The sequence below is a fragment of the Sinocyclocheilus anshuiensis genome, unplaced genomic scaffold (genome assembly GCF_001515605.1).
Source record: "Sinocyclocheilus anshuiensis isolate Anshui unplaced genomic scaffold, SAMN03320099.WGS_v1.1 scaffold1556, whole genome shotgun sequence".
In the NCBI taxonomy this organism is placed as follows: domain Eukaryota; kingdom Metazoa; phylum Chordata; class Actinopteri; order Cypriniformes; family Cyprinidae; genus Sinocyclocheilus; species Sinocyclocheilus anshuiensis.
In genome coordinates this window covers 84,408-108,975 of record NW_015555815.1, presented here as the reverse complement: position 1 = coordinate 108,975, position 24,568 = coordinate 84,408, and the positions used below count along the sequence as shown (strand labels likewise).

The window sequence follows — 24,568 nt, the reverse complement described above, 5'->3', positions numbered from 1 at the left end:
CAGGATCAAAATTTTGTAACCTTTGCTTCTGAGCACGTTTTCATGACCCCAAACCAAAGCATTAGGTTTTCTTTTCAACATATCACATATATTGAGTGCAATATTCATTCTGATGTGCTAAAGTCAACACGAACAGACTAAACTAAAGACTAAACTAACCATGTTTACTTTGCTTAATACATTCCTGGTGTTAAATTCAAAGCAAAAAAGAATTGTCTTCGTATTCTTTCTATTTTAAAAATTAGCTTGAAATCATCGAACCCTTTTATTTCTCAGCCCCGCTCCTTCAATCACCTGCCATTTTTACAATCTGATCATTTCTTGATGGATGAAAGCAAATCCTCCCTTACTTTTTTTCATGTTTAATATCCTGTTTTGCTCACAATGAAGTAAAATGGGTTTGTTAATGCTGTTCCATGTTGACTTTAAGAAGAAGAAAAAATGTAAAAGATCTTGCATTTATATTACTTACAAAGTAACCGTTTCCAAAGATTTTTGTTCTGCATAAAATATTAATATTCTGATATTTTGATTGACAGATGAAGGACTGAAGGTTCAAATGCACTGTCCACCGTGAGCTGATCAACACTCAGCCTTAACTTTTATTTCACTTTACCTCTCTTTCTTATTATTCTGTATATTTCTTATTCTCTTTTTATGCGTTTCATCATTTCATGTGCTCAACCTGTTGTTCTGTACTGTGTTGTGTGTTACTGCAGATAACTCATCCATGTAAAACGATCCTGTCCCACTATAGCCCATGTAAAGAGGGCTTGTGAAGACACATTTGAGCAGTAATAAATATATTAGGGAACCATTGTGTATATAGTGTGTACAGTATCCTGACTGCATAATGTGATGTCTATCTTTAAATGAGAGGTGTGTTCCCGTCTGTTTTACTGTGCGTTACTGAAACAGACTGTTGAGATCCTCTGTCTGGATGTTTCTCTCCTCACAGGCTGCTATCACACTGTCCCAGTCAACCACTCGGAGAAATAGGTCACAATAAAGGGCATTGGTTTATTTGGTTGTTGTAGAAAAGAGAATGCTTGTCTTTTGAGATTTTATTTTATGTGATGGTTATCTATGTCAGTGTACAGTCAATGTAAAACTCAAACTGTGACGACATTCAGAACATAAAATAAAACAATTACATGATACGTATAGCTGACTGAACAGTTTGTTTGTTTTTAATCAGACAGTCCAAGCTAATTCCAAAGCATTCAGTACTCTATCATTTAAATTATTTTTGATTTTGATATATTCACATTTAAAGAGGGATTGCAGATTTCAATTAAATATAAGCGAATGAGTACGTTTCAAATGTGAGTCTTTTGTTTTGGTGGCATGTACGCACCGCAGGCTAAACATTGCTCATTCATCATGTATAGCAAGTTATTGCGTTTTCAATATTTTCATACAGTAACATCTGATTTCTCTCAACATGGGGACAGGAGAGCTGTCAATCAATAAATTGGAGAAAAAAAAGTAACTTTAAAGTATCAATAATCAAAGTAAAGCGTTACTTATTTGAAAAAGTAACTCAGATATTCTCTTGTAAATTAAAAAGTAATGCGTTACTTTACTAGTTACTTGAAAAAAGTAATCTGATTACATAACTCGCGTTACTTGTAATGCGTTACCCCCAACACTGATCATCTCAACTGCAGATAAAAGCATGCAGCTCTTTCAGTGAGCAGGGCATTTCTAATGTGCTGTTGGCAGATAGTCTTATCCTCTGCTCACACAGGCCAGCCCTGGGAAACTGTCAAAAACACAGGAAAAACAGTGCCAGACGTTCACAGTTTAAAGCGCCAGCAATGCCTGTTTTGATGTACAGGAACATTTGCAAGAAAAAACTCTAGTGGATGTACGTCTCAGCTTAAAGCCAGCATGATTATTACACTTCTTAAGTTGCTGTCAATCACATGCTAAAAGGTAAGTCTTACATCCGTTACTCACACAGAAGTCTGTCTTATTCTAGTGCATTCAAACATTTTAAGAGAGACTTAAATGTCCAATTTTGGGTTCACATATGTACAGACATATCAAAAAGCTCATTCCTTTATATAAAGCAGCGAATATGTTTTATTATTATTATGGCAGCCACAGTGCTCTTCAGTGCTGTTTATAATGTCTAGTCTGGCTAACCTTTTGAGATGTTTGACCTCTTTCATGTCACTGTTGGACAGTGTTACTTAAACACACTATACACTGATGTCATATTTTGTAATATTTGTTTTGTTTTATTGTTGTTTATTTTTCAATGAAAAAATTGAGGTCAATACAAGTTAAGCTCTGGACAGCAAAAAAAGACCTGTTTACAGAAATGAAATGTTATGAAGGATAAAGTACTGCTATAGTTCTGTTATTTGTTGTCCTTTTAGGTGCGTGACTGCTGTTCTAGGTGGATGAACTTCTGCATTGTCTTTTCATGTTTATAACAGGAGTTCTGCATATATAATAGTGGAAGTAACTTTGCACTGACAAGCTATTTTGGTTATAAATACCCAAGTCATTCACAAGCTGCTCAAAGAGCTGTCCTTGACAAAGAATATAAGTGTTGTTTCCTACAATGGATTGTGGCTCATCCAGCTCTTTTGTTTTCTGTCTTACATCCGCTACTGTGTGAAAAACCTCTGTAAAGGATTCAGTGCATGAGTGAACTGACTGAAAGTGTCAACCTGAATGATGATCAATTTCAGACTTTTTGCAAGCCTGTTTGACTGATTAGATCACAAGAGTTTAATTTGGCATTCTTTCGGTACAAGTTTGAATCACCTGTCCAATTCTGCTCCTCAAGGGCCACTTTCCTGGAGTTTAGCTGCCTGGAAGTTTCTAGCGATCCTAAAGGCTGATGTTGTGTTTGAAATCACCTCCTACCTCGTTCACTATTCCTTGCATTGGTCCACTAATGAAGGAGTGAATGAAAACGAGCCTGAGTATAGATTGTGCTTGCTGTTCAATAATCATTTAAAATTTAGCACACTGGCAGCTCCAGTAGTAATTAACATATTTAATCTTGAACTCTGTCATGGAAACTAGCGTGTGTAAAACTCCATTAAACTATTAAATAATCCATTTAAAGAATTGTATAGGTGTTTGATATTACGCTGTACCCACATTGGACCAGCGGTTTGGAAAATGAACGCAGCTGCAGGCTTCATCTTCTGGTGAGACACGGGAATTCTCTTGGCACGACCCTCACAGTGCATTATGGGTACACTCGTTATTGCGGTGCATTATGGGATTGAATGGTTTCACTCTGGTTTCAGATACCACTACAAATGGCTGCCCCTTCAAATATTGTCCTATTTAAGGCTATAGGGGGCGATTTCGAACACAGCCCCCCTTGATTACCTTGGTCCAGGTGTGTTTAATTAGATTAATTAGCCAGAGCTAAACTCTGCTGGACAGAGGCCTTCCAGAAGCAGGATTGGACACTCCTGACCTAATGCACATATTAAACAGTTCACATCGCTTCACCTTCAGGTCTTTAGTATGTGCTCCGTTAAATATAGAGCTGTTTTACTAAAGATAAGGAGCTACCAAAGATGAGCATAACAGATATCCATCGCATATCTAAGAGTTTATTTTTCTTCTTCTCACTAACATCGAATAAAATGAATACAACTAGATAGGTTCACTGATTACTTTAAAGGTCCATAGATATTGCCATCAGTTCACACTGCTGTTAACACTTTATCCAATAAGAGGATGTGATGAGACATCCTCTTGTTTGTTTTCCGGGATTCCAGGTTTGTTCGTGCAATATTTGGCATAAAGCCAATAGACAGCATACATCACATGACTGCTGAAATATTAACAGGGAAAATTAATTGCTATATGGTGATCTCTATTGCCAGACAAGGATTTATCAAAAAGGGAAAAAGGGTCTATCTATGCCCCTTAGCATATATTTAAGCTAACAGAGCAATTTATAAGCATAATAATTCACAACTTGCCCTAAATACTTGATATATTCAAAGTTCTGGCATGAAACTCTAGATGGCACGGTCCGATAGGTCAAACTCAATCTGACCTAATGACATCATTATCACATGGCACAGCTGATTGGTTCTTTTTGAATCAGCAGCCAATGAGCTCGCTGCTCAACAGTGCTCACTGTATCAGTCACAGCGCTTCAGAAGCCCTCCACCTCCCCCAGCTCCACCAGTATAGATCTGCTACGGGGTGATCATGTATGTTATGGGGGTTATTCATGTTATATGTGCAGCAGCTGTATTCCTACATACTCACAGCAACATGTTGTGGATGCATTGGCAGTAGCAAGTCTCATTACTTGGGCTTAAAAAGGTTGGTGACCACTGCTCTAAAAATACGTCTTGCAGATGTAAATGCAGACGTCAAATAGTGATGTACGTGTGCTATCAGGGTATGTACTCCAAGACAATTTACCTATTGGTAAGCCCCGCCCCCTTAGTTACTGTTGCTCCCTCGGACAGACAAACGGAGCTGCTCTTTGTAAGCTGTCTTACAGTGACAACTGTCAGTGTGAAAACCTTGTCCCACGGTGTTTTTGAACAATTTTGGACACAGAAGGGCCAACATTCAAGTGGGAATTAAATATGCCATGGAGGGATATATAAAATATTTTAAAATAAATACGGTGGGTAACTCGAAGCGAGGGTTTACAGATCACAATGCAAGCGGGAGGAGCCTCATGTTATGGTCGGTTGTCACGATCGCGGATGACAACATGCAGGGTCATTACTGTTCATGTATCGCAGGGTACGATTAAATTAATGTACATTTAACCATTCTATTATGGAGATGCACTGAAATGTAGACCTTCGTTTATGTGTTTTTGACCTACAATGTACATAATGTGAGAACAGTTCGCTATTTAGGTTTGTACTTTCGCATGGACTAACTTCACTAACTTCAACGTTAGCTAGTTTTAGCCAGAGATACTTTGCTGAAGCACAAGATGACATTAACGTTCTGCTTGAGCAGATGAAAATTGTAACTTGATGAGAGCATGACAACCAGAAAATTAAAGTTTTGTCATCATTAGGATTGGGGTTGAATGCTTAGGGACATTTTGCTCTGTTTGTTTGGGTTTAGGAAATGCAATAAAATAAATTCTATTGCCCATCCTCTCAGGATACCTGGAATCACTGTTACACCCCAGGCACATCGTTTTACTATTTTTGTAGCATAAACACCATCAAACAGATGCAAGCTTCGGATCCTCCAGTGTTTTTTCTATGATGCTGAAACCTAAAGATGTCCGAGTTCCGCTCCCGTGCATCTGATACTCAACTGCCATTGGCTCATCTGCGTTCGAGAGGAGGGGCTTGCCTGACGCTACTCAGGCTTCAGATTTTTATTGCATGTAATGATGTCAATAACTCCCTGCTTCTGAAGACATGTGCTAAAGTATTTGTGGTTTCTTCACACACAGGATGCTCTTCAGTTCAGGACTGACCCTTCTCTTGAGCTCGATCTTTGCACACGTCAGTTCCCAGTCCTGCAGGTGCAAGACTTTACCGTCCCGAGGTCTGAGGGTGAACTGCAGCTCGCAGGGCCTGAGAACCGTCCCTCGTCTTCCTGCAGAAATCACAGAACTCCTGCTGCAGAACAACCTCCTGACCACCATAACTCCTGGGCATTTAGACCGGCTCCACCACCTGCAGCTGGTCAACTTATCCGGGAACCCCTTCCACTGCGACTGCAGCATCCAGTACTTAAGACAATGGCTACAGAGGAATAAAGCCATCTCTGTGATGCCGGTGTGTGCCAGTCCTGCAGAACTAGCCCAAAGGTCCATCGATGAGCTCACTGATGCTGATTTCGGGTCCTGTGTCTCTGATCACTGCTTTGGGTGGGTTTATAATGCCATCTTATGCTTAATGCTTTGCTTTCTCATTGGTTTGCTGTTGTGGTGCTTGCAACTGGCAAGAAACTCTACGTTTATTTTGGGAATCGATGAGAGACACACTGGATTTGAGGCAGAATCACTTCGATCGCTGAAACCCAAACACAGAGCGAGGATGAGGTGCAGTATCGGGTCACTGAGCCCAGGAACCGATGACGTGGACAAGCCTTTACTCAACATGGACATCCTCCCTCAGATACTGGACGTCCTGCACAAGCAACACAACATTAAGATTAAAGTACCATGAAAAACTTAACTGTGTACTGATCCCTTCTAGTATATGATACACTTTAATTTTATATGTAACTTGGACTGTGATATTGCGAAATTGTAAATCTTGCCAGTTTAGTATATATTTTGCTCTGTAAGGTGGATGTTATTTATTATATTGTGTTAAAAAAAATGTATTAAAACAACCTAAGCCAAACAAAAGGTTTCAAGCGAATCATTATTATTCATTTCAACCTCAAGGCTGGTGAGGCTGTCTTTGGGACACGGTTGTTAAAAAAGGGCCCAGTTGTTAAAAAAGTTGAATCTGGATAAGAATGATCTGGATTTGGAAATCCCAGTTTTGCTATATTGGATCAGATAATCCATCTTACTTTTGCGCCAGTTTATCCAAAGCAACATTGGACTGGACCCTGATCAAGATACACACTTCTTCTGATTGCCAAATCCAGATAAGACTAAAACTGAAAATAAAAATAAACAAATATATAGACATATTAAAGAATAATAATACTGAACTAAAAAAAAATGACAAAAACACTATAAAATTACTAAAACTTTAAATTAAATCATATATAACTACTTTTAACTGATTCTGATGATTGTGTCATTATAACTAATGTTATTTTATCAGATTTAATGTGATCAGATTACTTTAGGGGCCCCGGGACTCTTAGTGCATAGACTTGCGCCCTTTAGTGCCCCTAGTGCAAGTCTAATGTAAAGTTCGATGGCCTACAGCGGGAGCTGAACACCAGGGCCCCAATCAGAAAACACACACCTGTCTCGACCTAGTCTAATGAGAATCCGTAACACACGGGGAACACAAATTGTATGAAAAGTAATAAGCATATGAATGTACAAATTCATACAAATTGTAAAATTACTTAGGCAAAATTCTTAGTTGCTTAATATTTGCCTACCAAAACATCTGTCCTAGTTCTCTTTCTAGTGTTCATTTTGTAAAATGTCTCAGTGCTGTATTCCAGTCTTACATAGTCGGAAAGAAATGTTTTACATGTTCTACATCAGTATCCAGTATAGTTCTTATACTTATGGCTATAATGATTACAATTGAATATTTTCTGGAAAAAAAAAAAAAACACTAAACAAAAACGTGTTGCTGTAAAAATGACCCCATCAGCTTAATGTTCATGATATGGAGGAGCTGAGGATGTCAGATCTCCACCAGTGGAGTTATCGATGGTCCTGCATCCACCTTAAACAAGCTTCAGCTGGTTCAAAATGCAGCTGTTAAGAAAACCAGAACTATAATATCATCCTAATTTTAGCATTGTTACTGTACACTGGCTACCTGAAAGGTTTCACATCAATTTACAACATAGTGATACTTGCTTCTTAAGTCTTAATTGTTTGTTGGAAACTCAGAAGCGAAGACCAGGAGACTCTTGGGTATCTTCAGCAGGGTTCTTTATCAAGAATGTGCTGTGTGGTGCTGCAGTCATCAAAAGTCTGACTAAGGCAGTGATACATTGTATTTTGTAGTCATTTATTGGGCAGTCCTTAAAGGCGTAGACCTTACACACAGTCTCAGAAGTGACCACTTTACCAAAACATCTAAAGACAATACAGGCAATCAAACAGCTTTGAGCTCCAGCAAACCTATACAGTACAGTACAAATGGATTAAACCACACCTAGTAATGAGAACTAGAGACATGCAAACATTCACACATAGTTAACTAGAAGATGAGAGACTGGCAAAACCACATCACAGGAAACTATTGAATCGAATCAGTAAACAGATGCCATCCTGTTCACATTGAATGCCCAATACAATGTAGATCACCTTAGTTTTTCATATGATGTTATGCCAGGATGTAGGATCAGCAGATCTTAAAAAGATTCTTACATTTGCAATCCCACATGTTCAAGCTCCTACCTATTTAACCCATCTTTGTCATGCTATAATCCAGGTTCCAAAATTATAGACTATTGACAGTATCTATAAACAGTAGGGCTGTCTTAGACTAAAGATTTGTCTGGTCGACTAGTAGTCGTTCATTTGAAGCATTAGTCGACTAATCGCACGTTTATTAATAAACCATTTAAATCATTATAATTAGCCTTTAATTGCCTACATAGCCTAATAAGCGCTCAAGCACACGCATAAAGCTTGCCACAGCGCACCGGCAGAAGTAATGATTATGAATGTGTCACTGAAAAACAGTAAGGGGACTGCATTAACATTTTAATAATTTGATAAACTAGTGCTTTGTTTGTTTTCAGCTTCAGATGAAGTCGGCGCAGCAGTGATGCACCTGTATGCATGTTTCATATGGATTACATCATCTGAGAAATTGTTTTCCATTTGAATTGTTTCATTTGAAAGTAGACATTTTACTCTCTATAGATATATTTTTAATGTCTGTAAGGCAAAGATATACACAGAGTTTTGCTCTCAAGTTCACAGAGACCGAGACGGCGGAAAGCGCATCCTGTTTGCTTTCATTATTTTACAAAAGTATTGTGGTATTGTGAGTGCACACAAATAAACGTAGAGTCTTTACAGACTCGAAACATGTATTACTCTTATCTATATGATCAAAAATGACGGAGTATTTTAAGTGCAAGTGAGCGCAGCGGCGCCTCCATCTGTCCTGCAGTGAGCTACTGTTCAGCTTCCACAAAGACACTTGAACAGCACACATTTCTCTAGGTTAACATTACATTGAGCCGTCATGTAAAGTTGCTAATACTTACATATTTGAGATGATAAGCCATATTTGAGGTCGATGAATGATAGGCGAGCATTTGGATGTCCTGCCCACTGTCTTTTTTTTTTCTGCAACTAATAAAATTTTGGTCGACCAAGCCTCTTCTGGTCGACTAACGATTAGTCGACTGTTAGGGGGCAGCCCTAATAAACAGGGTAGCCAGCCCTGCTCCTGGTGAGATACCTTTCTGCAAGTGATGGGTCATAAATGATCGTTCTTTGCTTCTCATATCAAATGAACGAAAGACTCTAAAGGTAAAGTAATGATTTTTATTCCCTGTAAATTATCTTTAGCTGCATCATTATGATTTCTTAATTCGGAATATGATCTTGTGTAGGTGGATTTGTTTGCAGAATTTGGCTGTTAATGGTATAACACAGGGGTCACCAAACTTGGTCCTGGAAGGCCAGTGTCCTGCAGAGTTGAGCTCCAACCCTAATCAAACACACCTGAACCAGCTAATTAAGGTCTTGCTAGGTATACTAGAAACTTCCAGGCAGGTGTGTTGAGCCAAGTTGGAGCTAAACTCTGCAAGACACCAGCCCTCCAGGACCAAGTTTGGTGACCCCTGGTATAACATTTAAAGCCACTTAAATGAACGCAATGGCTTGAATAAAAATGTGTTTATTTTGATGAACAAGATCGAGTACTTCCTGCAAACTTCTGTTCCAATCCTGTACCAACATACCTGTCTGTTATTTTCAAGTATATTTTCATGTGTTTGATTAGGATAGGATGGTAGCTCTGCAAGATGGAAGCCATCCAGAAGCAGGACTAGCCATCTTTGAGCTAGAAAATCCACAAAAGTTTTTTTTTTTTTTTTTTTTTTGCATTTGGCACCAAACCCTGTTCCAATACCCACACTTGACCACTTGTCTACTTACATGACATATTTTTTTCAGTACTTGGTTAAAGTGTTCAAGTGGGAGTGAAGACCGACCACAAGTGTGTGTGCTTCTAATTAAGTGATAAAAAAAAAAACGCAAAATGTTGCAAATGTTTTACAAAATAAACATACAAGCCTACTTTCTCTGCACCAATACACTTTTTTTTTTGCTACCAATACATTATACCACCAAAATATATGTAATAGCTAAATAATACATTTTTTTCCCTTGAAATCTTGCAATTTCTAATTTTTCAACTCATAAACAAATAATTACACATAAAGACAAATATTATTGTTATATCCACCTTATTCTTCAACATGGAAGTAAGCCTATGCGTGAGACTTCCGGTTCATTAGCCACTGTAGGGAAATAATGAGAGGAATAAAAACGTGCAGTAAATGGTCAATTTACTCCATTTGTGTGTTCATAATTAGGATAATACATTAAAATAACATGGTAATTTGCAATATCAAGCAGCAAAACAAGCTGTTTTGTACAGCTAAAAATAGCTGGAAACAAATGAGACCGGAAGCCAGACCCATAACATTTACAAATGGGCTCTTATGGGAAAAATAAGGTGGATAGACTTTTATTTGTTGCCATCTGAAATGGTTTTAAGTGATTGCATTGTAAATGATCCCAAATGCATCTGAGGGTATATTTACACCTGGTCTTTTATGTTTGGATAAATATCCGATCAGTGAAAATGTACAAAGTAGCCAAGTGCAAATAGGCCCACGCTGTCACACACACTGTTTATTTCATCTGGAATACTCTCTCCTTTCCATTTAGACTTTCCTATTTCTGCCATCTAGTGGCTAAATAAAACCTATATAGACACTACATTTTCCCTTTATTCAGAGAATAAACATTAAAACAATCTCAGAACACTATAACACAATGCTTTGATGCATTAACACATTCTGAACACTGTAAGTAATAAGTAGCCTAATTACAGAGTTACTGGAACCATCGTCATGTTTACTTCTTGCACTAAAGAATGTTTCTTGAGGAGTGTGTTCATAGGATTTAGACTAGTATTTAAACAACTAAAAGAACAATCAGCTTGTTTCAAATCATGAACTTACCCTTTAATCTATAACACAAAGTCCTTTAACTGCTGATTTTAGAAGCTCCTTAAAGGACCTGTTTGCTGTTAATGCTCTTGAACCTGAAGCTGTAAGCTTGGTTGCCTTTTTTCAACACCTCACTTGAAACCCCGTCACATATGTCACATTGTTTTTGACATCGGAACAGGTCTTTGTGTCTATGCTGACAGGCAGTACATTACAGTACGCATCTTACGGCTATGCAGGAGTTCAAAAGGTGTAGCCATGTGGTAGCATGTGGTGTTGCCCAGAAATTTTGCAGTAATTTTGTAACAGTTGATTTACTGCCCCATTAGCTTGTGGGCAATACTGTTGCCTATATATTGGAATGCACATATTGGATATCATCAAAAGTCAGCAAAAGACAATTGTGTGGATTGTCTTATCTCCTGAAGATTAGTTCATTCAATCCCTTGGTGCCTTTCTTTAGCTAAATTGACAAATCTTGCGCATAGTGATGAATATTTGCCCACAATGAATATTTCACATCTGATGTGAAAGTTAGGTTCTAGTTCTTTGCACCACCTTTTTGTCTTTACCAACCTTTCTCTGTCTATGTGTGAAGCTGGGCTAACAGAAGGCAGGTCTCTGATGCAGCAATGAGCTCAGATATAGACAAGTGAGAAGCAGTGGTGACAATTTCTGGTTCGTCTGTTGCATCATCTATCTCAGGCAAAGGGAATCAAATTGATGCCTCGTTTCCTCGCTCCTTCATCCTCCAGCCTGTGACCCAGAAACCGATCAAAGTTAGCCATCTTGAAGGACATCTCAAACCTCTCATTGCACCATGAGGAGGCGAGGAGTGAGGAAGCTTCCAGAGGAGCTGTGAGCAAAGAGGCACAGGTGTATCCTATGCAGAAGTCTTTCTTGTCAAAAAAGTCGTCACCGCCATTTATATAGCGCTTTTTACAATGCAGATTGTGTCAAAGCAGCTTTACAGTATTAAAAAAGGGAAATAGTCTGGGGTTCTCCTCTGGCCAGACGAGAACAGCAGTTTAATTCTAGGTTGCAACAAAGTCAGATTGTGCAGAGGACTCATCTGGTTCCCAACCTGATGCACATATAAATTCTCCTCCCCCTTCACATCTATCAAAATAATCAGAATTTGTTTTACCTTTGCAGTTTCAATAAACCATACATCTCATGTAATGAATGTCTTAAATTACCAACCTTCAACAACATCCCCTCAGATCCCCTGAGTGCAGCTGATGACGCTTGAGTGATCAAGAATATTAAAATGTACAAATGATCTTTCCTTCGATTCCTCTGTCCTCATTTTGTTTCCTTGCATCCTTTCCTCATATCCCAGGGGAGGGGAGCTGAGACACGGGGAAATGAAGCGAGGAAAGGAAATGAGGATGCACAAATAAGAAATGAGAAGTACTTTCTTTCACCTAGAGGAAGTGTTTAGGGGTGGAATGCTACTATGCGCTCAGTACTGCTTTTGATACTATTGACCAAAACATTGTATTTATCTGACTGTATTTATAATTGTAGTTATCACTTTGAAGTAATAAACGAAGAGGTGTCATATCAATCACAAGATCAGCATGGAGTGCCGCAAGGCTCAGTACTAGGATTGTTGCTGTTCACCTTGTACATGCAACAGTTTTGGAGATATCATTAAGAAACATGGAGCTGGTTTTCACTGTTACGCTGACGAGACAAGGTTTTATATTTCCTCTAGGCCAGATTAAACCTGCCAATTCATAAAGCTAATGCAGTGCAGTTGATAATAAACACTAGATGACTTAACTTACAACTGCTTTAAAATGTCCATCGTGTGTTTTAATTTGCATGTAACAAAGAATTTGGCTTGATGCACCTGTTTCTGTGAAGACGAATGTCAGACGTTTGCTAAATGTTCTGTTTTCCCACAGGAATGGCATGCAGCTGTAGCTGACGGACATGCTGGCTTATTAGCCAGGTGGCCGTGTTGGCTCAGCAGCATGAACATAAATGCTGCTGTCACAAGTTTGCCACAGGCCTTTATCTCTTTGTCCTGCAGCGAGTGTTTCATTGTGATGACTCTGTACAGCCCATACCTGTGATGTATCTAAAATAATCTCAGACTCCTTTTATGTAAAAGTTTCCAGACCTCGTATTTAGAGCTGAGATCCAGTTCCAGCAAAAATGTGAACTGGCCACTCACTTCCACCAGCTGCTTGCATAGCGTTTGCTCTGCCGTGTCTCTGAACTCACATGCAGCTGAAAGTGCCTGTAAGGAATCTAGGTACTGTTGTAGTTTTGTACCCCCTCTTTTTGCTTTTCTCTCTCCTGTCTCTACACAGTACTTCTGGGCCCGTATTCACAAAATATTATATCTTGCCACTAAGCGTTCTCCTAAATATCAGTAAAAGCTTTTAGCTAAGAGTTTTCTCTTAAAACCTATTCACAAAGCTGCTGAGACAAACTTATACTAAGGAATAGAGAGAAGTCTTAAGCTCAGAGTAAAGGTGGGGTTGAGCTCGTTGCTATCGATGATGTCAGCATGCTTATTAACTATGCACACAGATGATTGGCTGATAGTCTCTGTCAGAGATTTATTCATAGAAATATTGTAGAGCGCGATATTATGTTGCCATATTCAAATAAAGGTTAAAAAATAAAAATGTTAATTGCCAAATTCAAATAAAGATTTTAAAATGCAGGCTAAGTGTCTCTAATTAAACAAGTATGTTCACCGAATTGTCAGCCTCCTAAATGTATGCTTCTCGTAACAATTGGCAGATATGCATATAAACAGCCTTTTAATTAACAGAGTAGAATAATCATGGCTGATAGTAAGACATGCAAACGTAAAAGAAAACCAAACTGGACACAAGAACAGCTGTTACTTCTTGCCCAGAGTCCTAAATTTAGGACTAACACAGAGAATTTTCGGTAACACTTTCTATGAAGCCCGTATTTATAATACATTATAAAGGTATTCGTAAGGCATTATAACTTATAATATGTTGTATCATCTCATGAATACTCATAAGAACAGTTTTAATATATTATAATATTTACTTATTTGTGGTTATAGCTTTTAAGAGTATGATGATTTATAACACAATGAACATGTTGCATCCACTTTTACAATGGATTATATTTCTCATAGTTATAATGTATTATAAGTCTCATATCTTGCCATTTTTCTTATGCTACTTTACTTAAAGCGGTCAAAGACCACTTATAAGTAGTAGTAATAATAATAATAATAATAATAATAACATTGTTTTCTCTCAAACAGCCATAAGATCAGATATCAGATCAGATGAATGTGTAATATGACACATTTGCTTTGAACTATTTTTATTGTAATATCAGTTTGATTATTTTGATGGTACCCTTTAGACAGCTGTTGATAAGTAACTGCAACTACATATCAACTAGTGGTCATTAGAGTATTAGTATGTCTGCTACTGTAAATATATGCTAACACTTTATTTTGATGGTCAACCAACAGATAAACAACCAACAGATATTTCTCTCATAAGTGTATCTGCAAGTACGTCAACTTACTCTACCATACTAGATTCTACCATTCTTGAGCATACTAATACTCTAATTTTTATAATTTTGTTCAGTGTAGTTGCAAAGTTGCTTATAGTCGATTGATTAAGGGGACCATCAAAATATAATTTAACCATATAAAACATTGCATTTTTTTCAGTTGGAGTATTAAGCTCACATCAACTAATTAACATCCACAGGAAACGCTCAACATCTAACCACTCACAAGCTGTACTAAGATACTGTGCAGATCTTAAATAATGTCAAGATATTATACAGTCCATTATACTGTAAATTAAGTAGATTTAATATGGTGTTCATTGTGTTTTATAAATGCATTAATTATAATGCCTTAAGAATACCCTTATAATGTATTATAAATACGGGCTTCATAGAAAGTGTTACCGAATTTTCTACCGAATTAGCTACTTTTAGCCTTAAGATGTTTTGTGAATAAGGGCCCCGGCATCTAGCGGCTAAATACCTCTGCAGACACAATAACTTTTCAGTTCAGTAGTTTCACTACTAAAAAAATAAATTTACTGAGAAAATGCTAAATTAGGTAGTTAAACTAAAATGCTGCTGGGCTGCTTCACAAAACCCTGTACGGAATGGTTTTTATTTTTTGTCCAGCTCCTGTCCTGTCCCGTAAGATTGTCTCGCTGTGCCAAAGGCTATTCCCAGCCCTTAAAACATTTACTATCTGCTCAATAAACCAATAACACAAATAGGTTTCTGTATATTAGAGACATTACATACATTTGAGCAAATTTTCTTATTTTTTAGGTATTTACACTTAGTACTGTACATTTCTTCCTCCAGTATCTAGCAATTCAAAACTTGTCCCACAGGAGTGCATATGCAATCACCCATACCCTCTTTATCTTACCATCTCTCTGCAATAATGGCACAGAAAAACACCAAAGCATAGCTCATAAGTATTTTTTTTTTTTCTGCTGGAAGTTTACATATCTACTTGCCCTGCCTGCATTTTCACGTACTTATTACAACATTCATTATTTAATATTTAAAATATTTTATGAATGTAATTATAAAGAACTCATTTAAAAAAAATTATATATATAAATTCATTTAACATTAATTTGTCATAAGACGTTTTCTTTACAAAGAAAAACTGCAATAACGACTGGACATTACACAGCTGAAATACATTTCTAATTGCTGGATGACAGAGCAGATGAAATGGCATGAATTTGCTATGCAATTAGATATGTTTTGCTCTTAATTTGAGTAGAGTTTGTCAGCAACAACACTTAATCTGTTACTGTTAGTATTTTTAACCTGATGAATTTAGATGCAAAATTCTCTTTTTGCTTCTGTCCTGTTTAAATGTGGATTAATCTTTTCAGTGCATGTTAACTACTGAATGGGACAATTGTGTCTGATGTAGCTGCTGGTATCATTGAATAGTGAACAGTAGCTTTTTTTTAATAAACTTGTTGAAGAAAAAATTAAGTTCTTTCTAAATTTCAGCCCAAATTAATACCAAATGCCCATTTGGAGTGGAAGTCAACCATTTAATTTTTTCTAGGTAATAAAAATCATGAACGCAGGCAGATTCCTCATCCTCCTCCAACTTTATTGACAGCTTAAAATTACATATCTATGTTCTAGGACTTAAGTTGCAATTTACTTCGGACTTAAAAACGGAGTACAAGCAATGATATTCTTACAGTAGTCCAAGTGATATTGTACAAAAATAGCTGATTTCTGTGAAAACATTCTTTTTTGCAAATTGTTGCTAATTTCACGTCTCTCTATTGTACTGGATAATTGAAGGTAGAAAGGACTAAAATTACTCTGTAGTGTTCAGCATTAACAAGCACTGTTTGCTGAACCCGCAAACATGACTTTTTAGAAAAAAAATCAAACAATAAAAATCAAAATGTATGATTTCTGAAAGTGAAATTAATTCAAATATACCATTATAACATTTTCTTAGGAGATGCACACACTTTGCTGTGAGCTACTAGTGGGCACCAGATCATAATGGACTTCCTGCGATGAAAATGGTCTCTTAAGCCTGCTTTCACTTTTCTCCATATAACCACAAAACAAAACACCAGAATTGAGCCTTCGCCTGACTTCTCTCTTACATTTGAGCTAAGGTTCACTTCCGTGAGCCCAGAGGTTCCCTGTGGCGTGGGATGTCCCAGTAATGGATCTTTTCACCAGTGGCATGGAAAGGGGTCCCTTAACAAAGCGTCATACATTTCACCTCTACCTAAATAAACATTTCATTTTAAACGCAATATGATTTTTTTTTTTTTACCCCTTTTCTTCATAACAAAGGAAAAACAAAACTCAAAGCTGCTCACTGGCCTGGGAAAGGCCTCTGTTTGCCAGCCTTTGGCCAATGAAGAGGATTCAGAGAAGAGAAACAACCATCAATCAGGAAAGGAGGGGCGACAGAGGAAGGAAGTTACGCAGACGCTTCAATGGTGCATTCTCTCGCCAGGTGACCGGTCTTGCCGCAGTTGTAGCAGTTCACCTCAGTCGCCTTGCTGCACTGCACTGCCACGTGACCAATCTCACCACACCTGCAAACCAACACGCATTTTAGTTTCCCGCTGAACTCAAAGCCTGCATCCAGCATTCTGCCCTGTACTTAATTGTCGTAATGGTAGTAGTCATTTAGGTAACACTTTATTTTAAGGTGCCCTTGTTACACGTTACATGTACTTACTATTATAATAACACTAAATTATGCATAATTACATGCAAGTAACCCTAAGCCAAACCCTATTAACCCTAACCATACAGTAAGTAAATGTAGTTAATTAACATTACTCAGTACTTAAATGTATAATTACAATGTTTTTTGAATGAATTATAAGAAAAAAAAAATTATACATACATACATACTATTTTTTATTTTTTGGGGGGATATGCCGGTATCACGTTGCGATTAATTGATAATGCTTTTATCACAGTAGATTAAAGTGCAAAAGAATTATAAAGACCAATAGGTATCACTTTACAGTAAGATCTCATTAGTAGTTAATGCATTAACATTCACAATGAGCAATAGCTACATTTGCTGCAGAAGTTATTAATCTTTGTTTAAAAAAATACAACTCTTAGTTCATGTTAGCTCATTAAATAAATAACAGTTGCAACTTTTGATTAGGGGTGTCCCCGACTAAGGATTTTCATTGTCGAATCGGAATTTTTGAATCTTGCCGATAGTCGACTGATAGTTTTGGGGGCAGGGCAAAATACATTACCAAGAGTCAATTCAGACATTCAGTCATAATTACGTTAACACACAGAGAAAATGTGTAACGGACGCCTCACAGATACAAACGGGGTAAATAATGAGTTATGTTTTGATTAAAAGGTAGTTAACATTAAAGGGTTAGTTCTAGAGCCCGACCGATATGGTTTTTTTGGGGCCGATACCAATATTAGGGAATTTTAAAAAAAAAAAGGCCGATACCGATATATCGGCCGATATTCTTTTTGTATATTATAGTACAGTACCAGTCAAAAGTTTGGACACTTTCCCATTCGTGTGTCCAAACATTTGACTGGTACTATATATAGAGAGGAGACTGGTTTTCCTTTGCTAAAGTAAGGAAACTTTGCTTCCTTTGCTCCTGTAAACAAACGTTGGTTTTCACGAGACTCACAGGCGCATGTGCAACACCGACCTCATACTTCATCCTCCCGGAGCTGCTTCCGTGTTCAACTGCTGGCGCAAGCTACATTAAAGTGATTATTATGTTTTGAATATGGATATTTTTCTTACAAAAACGCATCGATTCGCTACAGGAGGCCTTTGTTCACCCCCCGGAGCCGTGTGAGACACTTTTTTTATGGATGGGCGATTTTTATTTCACTTCTTTTGGACTGATGCATGCAACACCCGCTGAGTGGCATTAAACAGCTTGAAAGATTAAAGACAATTTTTTATATAACTCCCGACTGGATTCGTCTGAAAGAAGAAAGTCATATACACCTAGGATGACTTGAGGGTGATTAATTTGTGGGCTAATTTTCATTTTTGGGTGAACTAACCCTTTAAACGTCTGCGAAACCCTAAGAATTCACAACTTTTTTTCAATAGTGCTCTCATTATAACGTTACGTATATGACAGTAGTTATTAATATTCTGCATTTATTTTTTGAGCTGCGCGTGCTGAAGATGACCAGTAGAATGAAGCAGCAGGTTTTTAATCAGTGGGATTTAACTCATCATTTATCTCATATAGAATACGCTTCGTTATTTATACAACATAACGTTAATATTACGACTTATAGGCTATCTGCACAAAATGCCTCGAATACACATGAACGTGTCTGCGCGGCTCTGAATGAACTCCTTTTCTGGACGAGTTCGTCACGCAACAACGTGCAGAAACACAGCAACTAAACTCTAAAAATTCACAGCGTTTTATTGTAATGGTGTTCTCATTATAATGTTATGTATATGACAGTACCAGTCATAGTTATTAATATTCTGCATTGTTATTTGTCCTGCTCGCGCTGCGCACTAAAGAGATAATCACCGCAGTACTGCAATGAAGCGCTAAACCGGTTGAAATGTTTTAAAATCCCTTGTACCCTACCTGATCAAAAAAATCCAGTCTTTCACTCTGTCTGTGTCAGTTTGAGTCTTGTTAAAGTTTTAAATCCCTGCCGCCAAGATGCTCCTCTGTCGGTCACGGATTATGGAAAGTGAAACTTAAATCGATTCATTGCCGATTTTGAAAGCGATTTTGTGTAGCTTGTCAGTGAGCTACGGCTCTGTGAAGTAAATGCCGCTCTATCTGAAAGCACGTGCTGGAGATTTACAACTAATCACAGGAGCGGCTTTACTGAGGAGATGCGCATGAAAATCGCATTCGATTTTTTGCACGGCCCTAATTCACACACACAAAAATAATTATAGGAAGCTTCTTTCTTTTCAGATTCTTATTTACAGCATTATTTTAATAGGCTGTATATTAACTTACTGGGGGAAAAAAAAAACTGTAGTTCTATGTGAAATCAGACATTTGAGCACCCCCATATTTCCAAAATGGCATGATCATAACACCCCACGAATATTCGACTGTGAGATTGGTATTCGAATCAGACTCCTCCTATCGAAGCATTGAATCTTCGACTATTCAGGGTCACCCTACTTTTGATTTTAACAATGTGTTATTAAATATTGGAATTACCTAAGATTAATTAATATTTTTTTCACAGGCAGTTTATGTTAACTAATGAAGCCCTAATGTAAAGTGTGACCGAACAATAACGAATTAAAACGCTTTCAAACAATATCTAGGGCCAGGTTGTAGTCCAGATAAAATGTAAAAAAAAGTTAGAAAATAAATAGCCTATTAAGTCTAAATATTTAAGCATTTGGCGCGGTGAATCTGAATGGCTGTTTAAATCATTTAATCTAGGGCTGCCCCCTAATAGTCGACTAATCGTTAGTAGACCGAAGTCTGGTCGAAGAAGCTTGGTCGACCAAAATTTTATTAGTCGCAGAAGAAAAAAAAAATCCACGGGCAAAGTCGTGACTAACAGATCGTTAACAGCTAGTATATGGTAATACAGTACATCGGACAGGACATCCAAATGCTCGCCTATCATTCATCGACCTCAACTATGACTTATCATCTGAAATATGTTCGTTGTAGTAACTTTACATTGCCGCTCAATCTGATGTTAACTAGAGAACTGTGCGCTGTTCAAGTGTCTTGTGTGGAAGCTGAACAGTAGCTCACTGCAGGACAGATGGAGGTGCCGCTGCGCTTACTTGCACTTAAAATACTCCATTTTTGATCATACAGATAAAAGTAATTCATTTTTCGAATCTGTAAAAGACTCTACGTTTATTTGTGTGCACTTGAGCGTGAAACTCCGTGCATAACTTTGCCTTACAGACATTAAAAATATATCTATAGAGAGTGAAATGTCTACTTTCAAATGAAACTATACAAATGGAAAACAATTTCTCAGATTATGTAATCTGTATGAAACATGCATACATGTGCATCACTGCTGCGCCGACTTCATCTCTGAAACTGAAAACAGAGACAGCACTAGTTTATCAAATTATTAAAATGTTAATGCAGTCCCCTTACTGTTTTTCACCGACACATTCATAATCATTACTTCTGCCGGTGCGCTGTGGCAAGCTTTATGCGTGTACTTGAGCGCTTATTAGGCTATGTATGCAATTAAAGGCTAAATATAATGATTTAAATTGTTTATTTTTTAAACGTGCGATTAGTCGACTAATGCCTCAAATGAACGACTATTAGTCGACCAGACATATCTTTAGTTGAGGGCAGCCCTAATTTAAACACCTTTCAGAAAGAGAAAGCTGTTTCGTTTCCGGGGTAACAGCTGCATTATGTTTAGCGCCTTCTGCTGTCAGAGAGTGAATGTGCGCTTTCATCCAGAGCGTCTCTCACGCGCTCCGCCATGCGCTTCTCATCCGTGCTCGTTTACATAAGAGTGCACACGCATCTTTCACGCAGCATACAGCAGTGTTGTGCACTGTGACCAGTTGACGGGAAAAGTATTCTTAAAATGCATTCAAAATTCGGAATAGTTTGATATAAATAATTATTCTCGGTATTTTGAAGTGCCCACGATAACAATATTGTGCATATTCATTATCGTTATATATCGCATTATCGAATACCGGCACATGTCTAATATATATTTTTTTTTCTGTTAAACACAAAAGTTCAAGTCCATAATAAGATATGTAGCACGCACTCACATGGTGCATTGAGGTTTGGATACAACACACAAAAGAACTTTACATGCCTATCTGGACATTATTATTAAATATTTTTATTTTTGGGCGAACAATTTCTTTAAACGTCAAGCTCCGGTGGGACTTACCGGTAACATTTCACCTTGTCACATAGCTTCTGGATGTGTCCGAACCCCCCGCAGGAGTAGCACTTCTGCTCGTTGCCGTGGTCACAGTCACGTGCCACGTGACCGGCTTTGCCGCAGTTATAGCAACACTGTTCTCTTTCCTTTTTGGGTTCTTTACAGTCTCTGGAAATATGGCCACTCCTGTGGCAATTGTAGCATGCTGTATTTGAAGCAGAAAAAATCATTAATCAACAATGTAGACAGAGTACCAACCGTACAAACGTTCTTCAAGTTCTTACTAGGGATGTAACGATACCAAAATCTCACGATACGATATTTATTGCTATATAAAAAAAAAAATAAAAAAAAAGACAAATGAAGAATTGGAAAAAAAAAAAAGACAGAGTACCAACCGTACAAACGTTCTTCAAGTTCTTACTAGGGATGTAACGATACCAAAATCTCACGATACGATATTTATTGCTATATAAAAAAATTTAAAAAAAAGACAAATGAAGAATTGGAAAAAAAATTTTTTTTATTTTGTACATTTGAAAGTTAAATTATTGTATCTAATGCACTTTGAGAATTCAAAATTAAGAGCTGCAATTAGGGCTGCACGATTAATCGAATGTGATTGTCATGCGCATCTCGTCAGTAAAGCCGGTTCTGTGACTAGTAGTAAATCTCCATCACCTGCTTTCAGGTTTACTACACAGAGCCGTAGTTCACTGACAAGCTACGCAAAAAAAATAAAAAATATCGCATACAATATATAATCATACGATTATGAAATCGAAGAAATCATTCACGATTATTAAACCATATAATGAAAATTATAATAAGACGAACTCAGATAAACCATATATTGCCGTAGTCGTGCGTTTATTAGTCACATTGAATCAACGAAAGAATTTAAATCTTCTGTTTATTCAGCAACCACCGGGTTTCTTCTGCGGGGCATATTTGGGGATTCTCTGGCCTTCAGATGGAGATTTACTGCTGATCACAGAACCGTGCTTCACTGAAAGATACGCATGACAATCACAGCTTCCGCCTAATCGCGATTGTGATTTAATTTCGATTTATCGTGCAGCCCTAGCTGCAACCCATGTTTCTTAAGAAAACTTACGTCAGAAAAAATTCAGTGAATTGACTTGTACCTTAACTTTAAAGGGGACTCAACCCTCTTTTTATTTGTTATATACTGTCTCAGTCTAAATTACATTCACACTGGTGTTTTAGGAAGCCAAACAAGAAAAATCAGCCAAAATCAGAATATAATCATAACAACAACGACAACGACAATAATAGCTATATATTGTAAAAATTGCACTGTAAAATAAATGAAAAATTAATGTTTCATAGGTATATTATTTTTGCTTTACACTACAGTAGGGAAATTACAATATTTCTTTCCTAATTTCTACACTTGAAAGGGATATTTTGAATTTGGACTGCATTTAAACCACTAGCTGTCAGCAATTCATACTGCACTTTTAAGATTTATTTTGACGGAAACGGCAGTATAGCTTTTATTTTGAAGGAAAACTTCAGCTTCAGTGAAAACAGGCTTACAAAAACGCATCTCACTACAAATCTAGTGAAACGCTGTAATCATCTGCCGTGAAAATAAAGCATAACTGGCATCTATTGCGTTCCCAAATGCTCACTAAACTCACAGCACCAGTGTTAATTTTGACAGGCATTTTTTATTTAGTCTTAGTCTTTATCTTGAGATGAAAATGCTTAATCGTCTTAGTCACATTTGAGTCATTTGAGTCTTTCATAGTTTTAGTCGACGAAAAGTCATTGCATTTTTGTCAACTTTTAGTCATTACTTTTAGCCAAACTGCAGTTACCAACATTTATTTTGGTAGCTATTTTATATGTAGTCTTCAAACAAAAAACAGTAATTAATTCTTCTCTCTTTAGACCAGGGGTGTCAAACTCCTGGAGTTTGTTCCTGGAGGGCCACAGCCTTGCACAGTTTAGATGCAACCCTAATTAATAGGGGTGGAACGGTTCAACTTACTCACGGTTCGGTTTGTATCATGGTTTTAGAGTCACTGTTTCAGTACGGTTCGGTATGTGCTATGTTTAGTGAAAAACTATACTGTCAAATAAAAATAACGAAAATAAGAATAATCTAACTACACGCAACTGCACAAATAAATACAATAGAGAAAAGATACAAATAAAATAAACCGTAATTTTCAGGGTTTTTTTTAGGTAGGTCTAATATTAGTTTTTAGTTACATAAATTGAATAAAGTAATGAAATGTAAAACAGCATTGCATATTTGACTGGATAAATTAAATATTAATCTTTATTAAAGTTAAAAACTCTATTCAATCAAGAGCAGTGAGTGATTTCTTTGTTGTTGCTGTTCGATTAATATTAAGAAAGTGCTGTCACTTTAAGAGAATGCACTGTAGGGGTGGAACGGTTCAACTTACTCACGGTTCGGTTTGTATCACGGTTTTAGAGTCACGGTTTCGGTACGGTTCAGTATGTGCTATGTTTAGGCAAAATCTATACTGTCAAATAAAAATAACGAAAATAAGAATAATCTAACTACAAGCAACTGCACAAATAAATACAATACAGAAAAGATACAAATAAAATAAACCGTAATTGTCAGGGTTTTTTTTAGGTAGGTCTAATATTAGTTTTTAGTTACATAAATTGAATAAAGTAATGAAATGTAAAACAGCATTGCATATTTGACTGGATAAATTAAATATTAATCTTTATTAAAGTTAAAAACTCTATTCAATCAAGAGCAGTGAGTGATTTCTTTGTTGTTGCTGTTCGATTAATATTAAGAAAGTGCTGTCACTTTAAGAGAATGCACTGATCCAGTACATTCAGCCGGCTATGTCTGCTATAGGATACTTACCAAAACGGGCATTTTTTTGTGTGAATTTGTCCATTTAAACAACACTTCAGAGAGAGCTTAATATTTGCACGCGTTCTGAGGCGCGGGTTTGCGCGTTTCAGATGAGCGCATGCACAAATCTTCTCACTGCACGCGCGCGAGCTCGCGTTCTCTGGCTCTTAAATGTTTAAACTGGCAAAGCTTAAATGAGTTTAGTTTAAACACAGATATCAACGTGTGCTGTTCAGGTCTCACCTGTTCGCGCGTGCTATCAGCACCCGGGTGATGACAGCATAAATGACTGCTCATATTCCAGCAAACGGCATTCGCGTTGAACTAGGGCTGCACAATTAATCGAATTTCTAATTGCGATTACAATTATGGATGCCACAATTACGCAATCGTTCAAAGCGGCAATTAATCGTTTTTCATTCTACATGTTATCTTAAGGGTTTTTCCATTGTTTTA

At 37.2% G+C, this 24,568-nt stretch overlaps 2 protein-coding genes across 2 annotated transcripts in view; one reads left to right on the top strand and one right to left on the bottom strand.

Moving 5' to 3' along the window:
- The first annotated feature begins 1,747 nt into the window (after positions 1-1,747).
- Positions 1,748-6,284, top strand: LOC107675164 (platelet glycoprotein IX-like). Its single transcript, XM_016469408.1, has 2 exons — positions 1,748-1,938; positions 5,429-6,284. Exon 2 carries the CDS (start codon positions 5,430-5,432, stop codon positions 6,147-6,149), a length of 720 nt encoding a protein of 239 aa, XP_016324894.1. The 5' UTR covers positions 1,748-1,938; position 5,429; the 3' UTR covers positions 6,150-6,284.
- A 9,659-nt stretch (positions 6,285-15,943) lies between these two features.
- Positions 15,944-24,568, bottom strand: part of LOC107675173 (cellular nucleic acid-binding protein-like) — an 18,559-nt gene continuing 9,934 nt past the window's right edge. The window contains exons 4-5 of the mRNA XM_016469432.1: positions 21,241-21,439; positions 15,944-16,925 (exon numbers count right to left, since the gene is read on the bottom strand). Of these exons, the coding sequence (XP_016324918.1) occupies positions 16,808-16,925; positions 21,241-21,439 (317 nt within the window). The 3' untranslated portion in view covers positions 15,944-16,807. The remainder of the gene's footprint in view (positions 16,926-21,240; positions 21,440-24,568) is intronic.